Source organism: Eulemur rufifrons, chromosome 2 (assembly GCF_041146395.1).
Source record: "Eulemur rufifrons isolate Redbay chromosome 2, OSU_ERuf_1, whole genome shotgun sequence".
NCBI classification, from domain to species: Eukaryota; Metazoa; Chordata; class Mammalia; order Primates; family Lemuridae; genus Eulemur; species Eulemur rufifrons.
This window is the reverse complement of record NC_090984.1, coordinates 47,465,366-47,480,661: the sequence shown is the minus strand read 5'-3', so window position 1 is coordinate 47,480,661 and position 15,296 is coordinate 47,465,366. Positions and strand designations below refer to the sequence as shown.

Here is a 15,296-nt window from a genome sequence, read left to right as displayed (position 1 = left end):
GTAGTATTTGTGGAGCCTTTTTTTCTATAAAAATTGATTATGACCTTAGTGTGTGATATGTTACATTTTTGTAATACGATGCATGAAAGTTTTTTCAGTATAACCTGTTTTGATTTCTTTCTTAGCTTTTTCTTCAATTAAATTTTTATTTAGGTTCATGATGATAATTGTTTTTATAAAACTCAGAAGAAAATATAGTTATTCTAGAGTACTATATAGTTAGTAGAAAAAAGGAAATTAGAGACTCTGACTTCTACCTAGGCATTCTTTTAATAGTACATTGTAGTTTTGGGAAAACTATGGTTATTGGGGATAGAAAAGAGATTAATAACCACTGGGAGTTATATAAGGATGATATAGTAATGAGAAGTCTCAAATTTTTTTGTAATACTGAGTAAATTATATTCACTTTTTATATAATTTCATCCCTTTTTCATAAATTTTACCATTGTTTCTCATTGCTTTTGTGATTTGTTTGGATTATATTTATTTACAATTATTTATAGCATTTTAAGGCTTTTTCATGCATACATATCATATCACCAAGTATATTGTAAGCTATTGGAGGGCATGAATTTTCATTTATTTTGCCTTCTATTTTGTTTGTATCCTTTTCTGCTTTCATACCCACTTGCTACAGTACTTAGCACATAGGGTCCTCAATAAATGTCATTAACTGATAATTTTACGTTTTTCTCATTGAGCTTTTATTCTTATAACTATGAGTAAGGTAATAACCCCTTAACTTCTGGTCTTATGAGCTTGCTTGGTTTGCACTTTAAATATTCTCTATTTTTTTTTCTTAAGGGCTTCTATCATCTCACTAGATAATTTTGAGGTTTTATAGCAATTTACTTCAACCATTATTGTCAGTGATTTCTTATATTTTTGGCTATCTTAAAGTTGATGATTTTTATCACAAAATTTCAGTTAAATATTTTTATGTTTTTTTATCCACAGTAGGTACATTTATTTCATTGCCTTCTCTCTTTCTTGTACCCTTCCCCTTTCTTCACCCCGTTCTCATTGCCACCTTCTACTTCAGGTCCCCAGTACCCTCATGCTGCTCTGCTTTCCCTTTCACAACACAATAAATTCACTGATTCTAGGCATACAAGTAAATGACCAAAGATGATATCCTCAGTGATTTAGGGAGAGAGTTGTTAAATTTTTAGGCTTCCTTATTTGCAAGTGAATCTTACTTGACTGAGAGTTGCCGTGTAACATTTCTTATCCCATTCTGGGGTTCACCAGATGATAGTGGCAGGAGGATAGGGCAAGCTACAAAGGTGACAGAGAACAGAAAGATGCAAGAACATTATCACCTCTAGCAAATAAAGAGGGATAAGTTTGGGTGAACTGACTAAAAAGGAATACTGAAGAGACCTCAATAATTTTAAACATGTTTTCAGGGATTCTTTAAGTATAGTATTAACTGTCCAAAAAGTGGGGAGGGATAATTATGGCTGTTCTCTAATTTATCAACAAGTTGGATTCCAAATGTTTATTAATAAGTCAGAATATGTGGAATTGAAAAGCATTTCATTGCACCAATGTAGAAATAATGGTTGGGTTCCCAGTACAATTTGTTCTTGTAGCTAAAACAGGCAGTAAAATAGAGTAGAAAAAAATGTATAAAGCTGAGAATCAAAAGACAGGCTGTGTATTGCTTTTCAAATCACTTAAACTCTCTGGGCCACAGTTTCTTCATCTATATGTAAGAATATGATGGTCCTTCTCAGTTCTAAAATTTTGTGGCCACATCATAGTGGAATCTCAATATATAACACAAGTAGTATGGGGAAAATGTGTTTCAGGATGTCTGAAACACATCTATTCCCAAACTCAAGAAAGAAAGTGGAAACTTCACTGCTATCATTGAGACTCTGTAACCAAAAATAGCAAAAATTAAAGCATGCACTTCAGAAGCACTATTAAGGTTCTTTTGAAAGCTCTTCTCTGCTTTCTCTAGTAAGATTATTTTCTCAAAGTGTGAGGTCCCAAGGATTAGAGATTCCAGCTGCAGGACAAGGTTGTAGCTTCAGCTAACTACACTCTGACTTTGGTCTCCAAAATTCTGAATTGTGAAATGGAGTCTTTGGCAGCATCTCTGCCAATGGGAAGCTGAAGGATTCTAGCCTTATCTCTGATACCTATTCATGCATATTGATCATTGTGGTCAGCACTAGTTACAGAGTGTTTTCTTGTAGAATTAGGTGAGGCCAGTTTTTCCTATGTTTACAATCATGGTTTATTTGGATTTCTCCGATTCCTAGTTTTCTGAAGCATCCTAAAGGAGGTATTAATTTATTTATGTTGATATATAATTTTTTTTTCCTAACTCCTTTTAGTGACCCAATGAAAAGATTAACTCTGGAAACACTACACAGCTGATAGATACTATATCTTTTAATTCATTCTTTATTGTACTAAGGAAATAGATATTTGCAAATTTCCTTTTATCTTTAGTCACATAGGAGTTCCAAATTTAATAGGATTTGAAATGCATAAGTATTCTTAAGTGTATACCAATGGAAGGAAGCTTAGCATAGTGCTTCAGTGAATATATTCTGGAGCCAGACTGCCTGGGTTTGAATACTAGCTCTACCACTAACTAGTTCTGTGAGATTTTGAGTTACCTAACCTCTATGCCTTAATTTCTTCAACTATAAAATAGAAATATAGTTACTCTAACTCAACAGTCATTATGTAGATTAAGTGATTTAATATTTGTTCACTTACAACAAAGTCTTTCACACTGTAAGCACTATACAAGTGTTTTCTGAATAAAGTAATTTTTAAAAAGTAAAAGCAAATCTAGAACTTTTTCTTAGGTTGCCTGCTTTAGAGGGTCATTGTACTTTGGCCTGTGGATTAACTTGTACTTTTTAGTGGAGCCTCTCTGGCTTATTGCCCCAAGAAGTTCTTGCTTGGTAGAGCTCTCTTTAATAGAGGTAGTCCTTTCTTGACTTCAGAGGGAATTTAGGAATTATTTAATAAATTATGAATGTCTTTATAATTATATTTCCTTTGATAGTCATTTTACCTTAATGAGCTATTTAAAGATTTTGCTTTCTAAAATGAAATAAAATATCAGTACATGTAATTATATTTAGGGGTTATCTGTTACTCTACATTAGATTTGGAGGTGATTTAATAAAACTTTACAGATAAATGCTAAGAAGTTGTTGGTAGAAACTTGAATTCTAGGTAGAATAGCTATACCGAAAATGGACTCTAGTTAATGTAAATGATAGCTCAGTGCAGTATTCCAAAGTCCTGTGAAATTCTGAAAAACAACGTGAAGGTACAATATTAAAACTTTAAATAAAACCAAAAAATCCCTCCTTGTGTTTATAGAGGACATTGTAACTATAAGACTGCCTTCATATATATTATTAATATTTTGAGGTAGGAAAAAACAGTTATCTCTGTTTTACTGAGAAGATAATTAGAGGTTCAAAGAAGTTTAGGAACTAGATCATGTTTGTTAAGTATCTAACCTAAGAGATTTCAGTTTTTCTATTCCTAGACTTTTTTCTTATTTTGTCTTTACATCTATTCATTTAAAAATCTCAAAAGGTAAAAACATTTTTTCCAATAACATTCCTATTAAATTTCTAGAATTTTCCACTACTCCATGGTGATTAAGTCTTCATTTCACTATTAAAGTCCTAAAAGATGTTTATAGCCATCAGGCGAGGTTCCATAGATGAATCCTAAGGAGAGTTTTCCAGAGAAGTACTGGTGATCATTTTTCCTTTTAAAACCAAAGATCGTTTTTTTTTGAAGTACAGAGAGTTCTTTGATAAGAGGTTGATTAGCATTTTATAAAATAAGAGTGTGAATATGACTACAATTTAAGCCTTTACACATAATAGATTTGGGGATCATCAATCCTAGTGGATTAGACTATTAAAGATATGAGATCAGTTTGTTGAGAATATGGTGCAAAATGGTTGCCTATGATTCTAAATGAGAAATTCTATAAATTTAATAGAAAAGTTGTTGAAAAAGAAAGTTGATTGGTTTGGCATTTTTGAAAGAATAAAATTTTAGAGTGAAACTTAAAATAATAGATTTTTAAAAAGCTATAGTATACATATGAATTTGGATTCTAATGTATAACTTTTCTTTAAATTATATAAAATTATATTTTCAGACAATTATGATAGTAACACCTCAATCTATCAAAAATAAACTATTGGGTAATTGTCACTGTGAACCAGAAAGTGAGAAAAATACTTTTTTAAAGCTGTAGTGGAGCCAAAAGATATCATAAAAAGTCATTTACTCAAAAGGGGCCCTTTTAGGCTTTGATTAAAATAGTTTCCATTCTTGTCCTAATATAATTTTAATACTCTTTAGCAGTTTTATTTCAAAACTTGTAGTTTGCAGCAAAATTAAAAAAGAGGGATTGCTACTGGCAGATAAACTGACAACAATGCAAAGTAACAGCAGATAGCCAAGGAGTCAAAAAAGCAAAATAAATCAAACTCCAACACTGTTTGGAGTCATTTAATATAACTACTCAAAGAGGCTTTGAGGATTTTACTGTCTAACATTATTATGTAACCTTTTTATTTTTGATAAAGAAAAGGTTAAATTTTGATTGGTATACTCCATTTAGGAAGTCCAAGGGTAAACTATTTGCAGAGAAGCAAAGAAATTTACTAAATTGTTAAATGTTGGAATTATGAGTGACTTTTATTTTCCTATGTTTTATTTTATAATTTTTAAAATTCCAGTGTGAATTACTTTTATAATTAGAAAAAATTTTGGTTTTTAAAGGCATGAAAATGTATACAGAAAGGTCTCTACCAAAACTTTAAAGGACTAAACCTTCTTCTAAATATAAATAATATATTTATATAAAAAGATTAACTCTTCAATGTTTGTGTGTTCCTAAAGTTTTGCTAGTTATATCATCTATCTCTATTTCTGCCTGCCTATCTATCCATCCATCTATCTCTATTTCTGCCTATTTATCTATCATCAAAAGATTTGTTAAAATTAAGTACTCTTCCAAAATAGTTATACACTTTTCACTCTTTAGCCAAGGAACTAAGAAATAGAACACTATTTGCAGTAGGTGTAAAATAACAAGCAGAAAATTATTTTAAGGCTGAGAAAAATTGAGACATCATTTAAATGAATTTCTGCTGTGATTTTAAAAATAATATTCTTGATACAGAATTATTTCACTTACAGATGATGAAGAAAGAGAGCTTCAAATGGATCCTGCAGACTATGGAAAGCAACGTTTCAATGATGTCCTTTAAGTCCTAAAGGAAAACTTCAGAAAACCTAAAGTGCTGTAAAATGGAATCATTTCTACTTTGTCATTTTGACTTCTGTTGTAAAGATCAATTGTATCAGTTGTAAAGATACATTGAGATAGATTTAAGGAAAAACTTTAATGAAGGAATGTACCCATGTACATATGTGAACTTTTTCATATTGTATTAGCAAAGCAGAGACTTTTTTGGTTATGATACAGTTGAGCCAAAAACAGTAATCCTTGCATTCAAAGCAAACTAATGTATATTTCACATTTTATTGAGCCTAATCATTTCCAGAAATAGATAAACAGGAGAAAGTGGTTGTACAGGTTTATGTTTCACGTGGTAACCACCGTGAGAACAGGTATTCAGCTGGAAACTTTTTTTACACTAATATATTCTTGTTAGCCCAACAGGTGTTCTGTTCTAGCTACCCCTCATTTCATGCTTTTCAAGGAGTTATAACTAGAATAGTTACATAAAAGAGGGGCTCATCTAGCTCTAATATCTCAGGATTACAAATTGATTAAGTGTTTCAGTGAAAAAAAAAAAAAAAAAAGAGGAGAAACTGGAAGCCAAGGGACAGCATGTGTACAAAATCACCTCCATACTCCTTTTATTTTATGTGAGTGCTGATATGTTTTGGCAGATAAACTTTCAGCTGAGGCCTGATGGAAGCTGAGATAACCTGCAAAGACATACCAATATTTATAAGTTATACCTTACTTAGTTCTTGAAATTGTGGAATGCATGATTGACAATATATTTTCAATTTTTATTTTTTCAAGTAATACCAGTACTGTTTAACTATAGCCAGCACTGGCAAAACTTTTTATATTTTCAGAGTTGAAGTTGGTGAAGATATTCATGATTTAAATACTAGATCCTGAAAGTGGCTAAATATACTTTGAACTGAATCTGCAATTGGTATTTCAAAGCTTTTCTGGTAGTTTTAGTGATATTTGACTAGATTTTTTTCACAAGTACTAAATAAGGAATTTTAACAGGTTTTTATTAATGCACAGATAAATAGAAGTACAGTGGGATCTATAGCCGTTTTATTAAAATAGCTTAGAAGTTTGTAATAAAAACGAATCTTTGTAATTAAGAACCCATCAGGCTCATATTTGCTGGACTTAAAACATTCTTTAAATGCATTTCTTTTTGAGACTATTGAGTAGAGTAAGCTAGCTAATCCTTGTTTTCTGATTTAAAGTACTTTTAAATCTTATCCTGTTCCCCTAAAACAAAAGGTTTTGACCTTAAGGGGAAATTTAAGGTTGTTAACCCTGTTTTTCAGAAGGGCTACTGTTAATTGCACATAAACATAAAATGCTTCCCCCACCATACTAACAAGTTCTAGTAAAAATTCAAACTTACAGAGGTTGTCCACTTGTTGAGGTGCAAAAATTTTTAAGACTTCAGTTTGAAATTATTTAATGATTAGGAAAAGATGCAATAATTTACTAAAATTGTTTTTCTGCCATATCAAAGCAAACAATTCATGCTTTTGTTATTAGTAGGGTCAGGCCTACAATGAATAGGTATGGTGGTTCACAGAATTTTTAAAATGGAGTTAAAGGGAAGTGATGTACATCTTTTGGGCATTAGGGTGGGGAAATAAATCTAAAAATACTCCTAGTAATACTTCATATTTAATACTGTAAAATCTTTACAAATGAAAACCATGAAATTACCTGACTTTAGTTCCTTTATCATAAAAACAATCACTTGGTTATATTATAGTTATTACTTACACAGCAAAATTTCTTTAGTTATCAGCCTAGACACTTTATAAAGTGAGAAATCTTGGACCAATTGATAATATTTCTGACTGTATTAATATTATAGTGCTATAAAATAATATGTGAGTCTCAAAGTTCTGACATTATACAGTCTGTATTAGACATGCTGTTTTTATAATGTTTTACTTCTGCCTTAAGATTTAGGTTTTTAAAATGTATTTTTGCCCTGAATTAAGTGTTAATTTAATGAAAACTCTGCTTTTGAAATCATCACTTACTGGGTTCTAATAAATTAAAAATTAAACTTATTTTACTGTTTTGCTGATTCTGATACATATACAAACGTCACACTCGTGTGATGTAAATAGTTACATTTTAACTAAAATCTGAGTAAATTTAGCACTCATTTTAAATTAAGCTTAACTAGAATACCAGAAATTTTTACAATAAGGCTCTTTACTGTAGGGCTAGTTTATTCAACAATATTGAATGCCTATTGTGTGCTCAGCATTGTTCTATGTAGTAGATAACTGGATAAGATAGACAAGGTCTCTGTTCTCTTGGAGCATACATTCAAGTGGGGGCAAACAATACACATGTAAATAAATGAGCCAGATAATTTTAAATAGTGTTAAAGAGCTATTAAAAATAAGACAAAGTTCCAAGGTTTCAAATAATTAGATTTTCACTCACCTAAAACATTATAGTCCTGTGGCTGGAGTGTAATAAGCAAGGGGAAGAGAAAGTGGCTGAAGAGGTATGGAGGGGACAAGATAGTGAGAGTTTTGTAAGTTCAGGTCACTGTTACTGACCTATAAAGTGAAAATACAGAACATAAAATATACATGGAAGGATGATTCCAGAGGAAATGCGAATATGACTTCAAAATCATTTTTTAAAATCTCACACTATTTTGTTTTGTTTTGTTTTTTTTGAGACAGAGTCTTGCTCTGTTGCCCGGGCTAGAGTGCCGTGGCGTCAGCCTAGCTCACAGCAACCTCAGACTCCTGGGCTCAAACAATCCTCCTGCCTTAGCCTCCCAAGTAGCTGGGACTACAGGCATGCACCACCATGCCCAGCTAATTTTTTCTATATATATTTTTAGCTGTCTGTATAATTTCTTTCTATTTTTAGTAGAGACGGTCTTGCTCTTGCTCAGGCTGGTCTCGAACTCCTGAGCTCAAACAATCCGCCCGCCTCAGCCTCCCAGAGTGCTAGGATTACAGGCGTGAGCCACCGTGCCCGGCCAAAAATGTCACACTATTTTTAAAAATCTTAAGACTGTGTCTTTTTAACTTCTCATTTGTGTAATCATGTAACAACAAAATTTGCTAGAATATGAGGAAAGAGAATCTATAAAAAACATGATTATAGGCCAGGCGTGGTGGCTCACGCCTGTAATCCTAGCTTTTGGGAGGCCGAGGCGGGCGGATCTTTTCAGCTCAGGAGTTCGAGACCAGCCTGAGCAACAGCGAGACCCCGTCTCTACTAAAAATAGAAAGAAATTAGCTGGACAACTAAAAATATATACATATAAAAAATTAGCCGGGCATGGTGGTGCATGCCTGTAGTCCCAGCTACTTGGGAGGCTGAGGCAGGAGGATTGCTTGAGCCCAGGAGTTTGAGGTTGCTGTGAGCTAGGCTGATGCCACGGCACTCTAGCCCGGGCAACAGAGTGAGACTCTGTCTCAAACAAACAAACAAACAAACAAACAAAAAAACATGATTATGAAGGAGGCAGTCACTTTCCATGATGGCTGACCTTGGAAACTTGTGTTCCCCCATGTTTGGCTGTATGTCTCCAATGAGACAAACTGTGTGACATTAATACATTTCCAAGTCTAGGATATTGAGTCTTCACATCACATGTGGGCAATCAATATTCAGTTCTAATTGGGCTACATCAAGCCAAATCAATTTCTTTTTACGCTACTCACTAAGGATTCTAAATGAAAATTCAACCAGCTAACCCAGAAAAGAGGGGAAATGTAATGGTCCATGTACAAAACTGCATAAAGGGCAGCGGTCCCCTGGGCTTACAGACAACTGAAACAAGGACTTGAATGCAAACTCCCATTTCTGCTTCTCTCTGCTTGTTACCTTCAGTGTCTCAAACCTGCTCCCCACTCAAAGTTCTAACCATGGCTTCCAACAAATCATATTTTCTTAGTGTTTCTATCTAAGAGGGATTGTTCCTCTTCCCTTAGTTTAACTTTTTAAAAATTTAGGGAAGGGCTCTGTGTGGTGGCTCATGCCTGCAATCCCAGCACTTTGGAAGACTGATGGGGAAGGATTGCTTGAGGCCAGTTCAAGACCAGTCTGGGCAACTTAGTAAGACCCGCCCCCCCATCTCTAAAGAAAAAAATTTTTTTTAATTAGCCAAGCTTGATGGCATGCACTTATAGTCCTCGGAGGCTAAGGCAGGAAGATTGCTTGACCCCAGGTGTTGGAGGCTGCTGCGAGCTATGGTCTCCCCATTGCACTTTAGCCTGGGCGACAGAGCAAGACTCTTCCCCCAACTCCTCCCCATTCCCCATGCTTCACAACCCGCTCCTCCATAGTGCAACTTGACTAGCACTCTTGGATTAGTAGCAACCATAATATAAAACTAGACAAGATATATTAGGCAACTATTTTCAGCCAGCACAAGAGAGAAGGGAAACTTAATAATGAGGCCCCCCAGTGACCCAGCTTCCTGTGGTGTAAACAGGCTGAAATCAGAGAAGACCATAGTGGTTTTACCTAGCTGAGAAGACAGAGATCATAGTGAGGACCAACTGAAACATTTGGAATCTATGGGATGGGGCACGAGAGAAGAGGGAGCTGTTCATAGAAGTGGCCCCAAAAGAGTCCATGGCTGAGGGCTGGGCCGTCCATCCTCAGAGCAAGACCACGATGCTTACCAGATAGTAGTTGCTATAGGGTTGAGAACAGAATAGAGATATCAGAGGTCAAGAAGTGTTGGTGCAAAAGGGCATTGGATTTCTGGGATTGCCAAAGTGGAGATCTCTTTAATAATTGTGGCAGCAGCTGGAACACTCAAAAGGCTGCACCTTAGGAGTAAAGACCATGACATATGGTAAAACCTACTCTAGACTTCCCCAACAAAGCCTAAAATCAATTCTTGCCATGATTGGCAGGGCAGGCTGGGGGGTGTAGCTCACACCTTTAATTACCTAGCACTGTGGGAGGCCGAGGTCAGAAGTTTGCTTGAATTGCACAGTTCAAAGCCAGCCTGAGCAAGATAAGACCCGTCTCTACTAAAAATAGAAAAATGAGTCGGCATTGTGGCGAACGCCTGTAGTCCCAGCTACTAGGGAGGCTGAGGCAAGAGGATCACTTGAGCCCAGGAGTTTCAGGTTGCAGTGAGCTATGATGGTGCCACTGCACTCTACCCAGGCAACAGAGGTAGGCTTTGTCTTTTTTTGTTGTTGTTGAATTGTGCCTTTCACCAGTATATAGTAACCATCTTTGTCTTTTATTACTTTTGTTGGTTTAAAAACTAAGTTATTGGAAATTAAGACTGCCACACCAGCGGCTTTGTCTTTAAAAAAAAGTCTTAAAAGAAAAAAAGATTGGCATGGGAAACATTATGGAGATTAAGGATTGAGTCTTGTCAAATTAGGACTTGCAAAACTTTTTTTTTGGATAGAAGTTGGAGATAAGGGTGTGAAACCGGAAGAGTCACTTCCCCTGCCCAGCCTCAGTTTCCCCACCCAGGAACATTAGAAAGTGGAACCAAAAATATGGTACACTTCATGAATTTTCGTGTCATCCTTGTGCAAGGGCCATGCTAATCTTCTCTGTATCGTTCCTATGTTCTTTTTTTCTATGAGACAGAATCTCATTTTGTTGCCTGGGCTAGAGTGCCATGGCATCATCCTAGCTCACAGCAACCTCAAACTCCTGGGCTCAAGCAATCCTCCTGCCTCAGCCTCCTCGGTAGCTGGGACTACAGGCATGCGCCACCATGCCCAGCTAATTTTTTTTTTTTTTCTATTTTTAGTTGTTTCGCAATTTCTTTCTATTTTTAGTAGAGTAGTCTCGCCCTTGCTCAGGCTGGTCTTGAACTCCTGAGCTCAAGCAATCCTCCCACCTCGGCCTCCCACAGTGCTAGGATTACAGGCGTGAGCCACCACGCCCGGCCCCTATTTTCGCATATGTGCTGCCAAAGTGAGCATGTTGCAAAACTCTAGGCCTTCTCCAGCTATGAACTAACAAAGTACAACACAAAGCATATGTAAGTTTAGGTGACCACTCAGTGACTGAAATGCCACTAAAAAAAGAATCATCAGTTTTCAGAGAAGATAACAGATTCCAGAATCTCTACAACATATGATTTACAATTTCCAGTGTTCAGTTAAAAATAACTAGACATATAAACAGTAAAATGTGATCCATAGTTTTAAGAAATTGAGATGGACCTTTTTATTGTTTGTTTCTTATGGCAGCTATTATAAAATGTTCAAAGAATTAAATGAAAATATGTTAATGAGTGAACAGATAGGGAATCTTGGGACATGGAAATTATAAAAAACTTAATGGAATTTGAGAACTGCAAAGTACAATAACTCAAATGAAAAATTCATCAGATGAGTTTAATAACAGATTGGAGATGGCAGAAAAATGAACTTGAAAACGTACAAATGGAGTCATTGTATAAGTATTTGGAAATACAGGGTTGAAATGTTGAGAGACCCAGAAACATGGATTTGGGATTCCATTTGTCAAAATTAATGAACAGCCCCTTAAGATGCTGTCCATCCCACTCCCCACCACAAGATTCCATCATGGCAGAACAATGATTATTCTTTCAGCTACTTTTTTTTTTTTTTAAATCACTGTCTTGCTTTGCTACCCAGGCTGGAGTGCAGTGGCATGATCATAGCTCACTGCAAACTCAAACTTCTGGGCTCAAGTGATTCTCCTGCCTTAGCCTCCTGAGTAGCTGGGACTTTAGGTGTGTGCCACCACACTGGCCAAATTTTCCTATTTTTGGTAGAGATGGAGTGTTGCTCTTGCTCAGGCTGGTCTCCAACTCCTGGCCTCAAGCAGTCCTTCCACCTCAGCCTCCCAATGTGCTAGGATTACAGGTATAAGCCACCACACGTGGCCTCAATAGACTACTTTTTAGGGCAGTTTTCCATTCAAAGTAAAATTGAGCACAAAATACAGAGTTCCCACATAACCCCTTCCGACACACATATACACAGCCTCACTCACCATCAACATTCTGCACTAATGTAGAATGTTACAGTTGATGAACCAACACTGAGACATCACAACCAAAGTCCATAGTTCATGTGAAGATTTATTATTTGTGTTACATTCTATGGCATTGGACAAATGTGTAATGACATGTATCTACCATTATAGTACCATGTAGAATAGTTTCACAGTCCTAAAAATCCCGTGTTCCACCTATTCCTCCTTCCTTACCCCTAAATCCCTGGTCACCACTGATGTTTTTACTGTCTCTATATCTAGAATGTCATACAGTTGGAATCATACAGTATATAGCCTTTTCAGGTTGGCTTCTTTCACTTAGTAATATGCATTTAACATTCCCCCATGACTTTTCATGACTTGATAGCTCATATCTTTTTAGTTGAATAATACTCCATTGTATGACTCTATCACAGTTTATCCATTCCAAAGGACATTTTCGTTGTTGTAAGTTATGGTAATTATGAATAAAGCTGCTATAAACATTCATGTGCAGGTTTTTGTGTGAACATGTTTTCAGCTCATTTGGATAAATTCCAAGGTGCAATTTTTTTTACTGTAGTAAGATATACATAAAATTCACGATTGTACCTATAAATATATATAAAGCATACAATTGAGTGGCATTAAGTACATTCACAATGTTGTACAACTATCATCACTATCTAGTTCCAAAACTTTTTTAACACCCCAAAGGGGAACTTTGTACCCATTAGGCAGTCACTGAAGTATTAAATTTTAAATTTAATTAAAATTAAGTAAAATTAAAGTTAAGTTCCTCAGTCACACTGGCCACCTTTCAAGTGCTCAGAGGCCATATGTGGCTAGTGGCTACTGGCTATTGAATGCACAGGTCTAAGGGAAGAGAATTAGAGGCAGAGGAAACAACACATACAAAGTCTTTGCTGCAGCAATGCATTTTCTCAAACAACAGTTAGTTGGCCAGTATGACTAGAGTACAAAAAGAAAGAGGTAGGCAAGAGTCAGCTAATGAAGAGCTTTCCATGTCTTAGTGAAGACTTTAGATTTATGGGGGTGATGGAAAATTTTAAAAATTTTAAATCATCACTGGCTGCTATGTTGAAAAGACTAAAAGGGTTCAAGAGTGAAGCAAGAAGACTATACAAGTTGTTATAGTATAGTGAAAGATGACGGTTCTTGAACTAGGGATGTAGTTGAGGTAATGAGAAGTGGTTAGACGGACAATATATTTTGAAAGTTTAGTTTATTATACTTTCCAACTGGACCTTGGGGTATGAGAAGGAAAAATTGCATTCAGTAAGGTGAAGAACACTAAGGGAGAAGAAGCAGGTCTGAGAGAAAATTAAGAGTTTAGTTTTGACTATATAAATTTTCAGATGACCATTGCCATCAATAAGTGCAATATTGGAGCAAAATGACAGTTTTGATATATTTTTGAAAATATATGATTTTACAATATTTAATATGAATTTTGCTGCCTTAGTGAGTTGCCATAAGAGAGTGATAAAAACATATACATCCTAGAGAGACAATATTAACATAAGAATAGATTGAGAAGTACATATATCTTATATTTCAGATAAATGGTAAATATATTCCATATACTCTGGAATTAGGGACCTACTGAAAGACTATTGGAGATCTGAGATACTATTACATTATTTAATGAACATCCTATTTCATTAGTGTTTTCATACAGCAGATAGTTTAAATTGAACATGCAAGATAGGTGCAGTGGTGTGTACATGTAGTCCCAGCTACTTGGGAGGCTGAGGTGAGAGGATTGCTTGGGCCCAGGAGAGTAAGTCTAGCCTGGGCAACAAAGTGAGGCTTCAACTCTCAAAAAAAGAAGAAAAGAAAAGAAAAATGAAAAAAAAAGCATGCAAAAATACCTGCTACTAGGTGTTTTTTTTTTTTTTTTCATTATATTTTTCCCATGGCCACTGATTTGCATCTAAATGTACTTCCCAGTTTTTAAAAGTTCATATTTTTAGGTCTTTATTTTATTCTAAAATTTTGGATAAGGTTGAAAGGTGGTCTTACTAATGACCTATGTAAAAGAGGAAAATACACTATCAAACAGAAAGTAAGAAAAATAAACTCACAGCACATAATTGCCCCTTTGGGGAAAAACAAACAAACAAACAAAAAAAAAAAAACCTCACAACTACCCCCTTTGTTTTGTTTAATTAAAACACTTGTGGTCTAACTTATTATCTCTAAGACTTCATTTTCTCAGGCTTGAAAAGCCTTAAGCAGACAGTTGGGGTGTGAATTCCCTGCTCCAACTCTCTGCCTCAGTTCCTGCAAGAAACACATTTCAAGGACTCAGATAAACTGGCTTCACAGAAAAAAGGAAAAAAAAAATAGCAAAAGCAAACACCACTGCTCTGCAGCTGTTCCTGTTATCAGTCTGCTAAAGCAGAGAAAAAAGCCATCTTTACAAAACACCAGCAACTTTTCCTCAAAGGCCAGGCATTTTTACTCCATTCTCTGTGTGCCATGGCCACTCCTTCCTTCTCTCTCTTTCTCTTTCTTTCTCAGGGAAATAAATAAACTTTATACTTCTATTCTAAACTGTGTGAGAATTCTTTCTCCAACCCTCCATGAACACCTAGTAAGTTTCTGCCCTAACAAAGGTTACTGAAACTTAAAGACACTAACAACCACCATTTAAGGAGCAAGGGAAGCACCTTGCTAAGTGCTTTCATAATCTAATTTGAGCTTCACAACAATTCACTTAGATACTGCAGAAAAGAGACTAGTAGAAAAAGATCATGGGCTGTAAATGATAGCTAAGGTGAAAACCAGAATGCAATAATTATCCTTTGTGAAAAAATGGTGTTAAAATGTTAAATAAATTGCACAAGGATTTAGTCTTACCAGCAACATTTCTAAACATAACAAAGCTAACAATGATAACAACATTGCCAGAGGAGGTGGTGTAATGATCAGATGGAGGCTTGAGACCTGATTGTATATACTAGCTGATTGTGTCCTCCAATAAGGCATGTTTTTCTTTTATCTTTTTTTAAATTTCAGTGTCTTCAAGGGTATGCAT

General features: G+C 35.3%; 1 protein-coding gene and 1 non-coding gene across 5 annotated transcripts in view; one reads left to right on the top strand and one right to left on the bottom strand.

Annotated features, from left to right (window-relative positions):
* Window positions 1–7,245, top strand: part of GOLM2 (golgi membrane protein 2) — a 100,963-nt gene extending 93,718 nt beyond the window's left edge. For all 4 annotated transcript variants that reach the window (XM_069460739.1, XM_069460724.1, XM_069460733.1 and 1 more), the window contains one exon: window positions 5,212–7,245. In XM_069460739.1, coding sequence (XP_069316840.1) covers window positions 5,212–5,282 — 71 coding nt within the window. In that variant the 3' untranslated portion in view covers window positions 5,283–7,245. The remainder of the gene's footprint in view (window positions 1–5,211) is intronic.
* Window positions 7,246–10,767: 3,522 nt separating this feature from the next.
* LOC138381021 (U6 spliceosomal RNA) lies at window positions 10,768–10,869 on the bottom strand. Its single transcript, XR_011232976.1, has one exon. It is a non-coding gene; the product is annotated as a U6 spliceosomal RNA (small nuclear RNA).
* Between the last annotated feature and the right edge of the window lie 4,427 nt (window positions 10,870–15,296).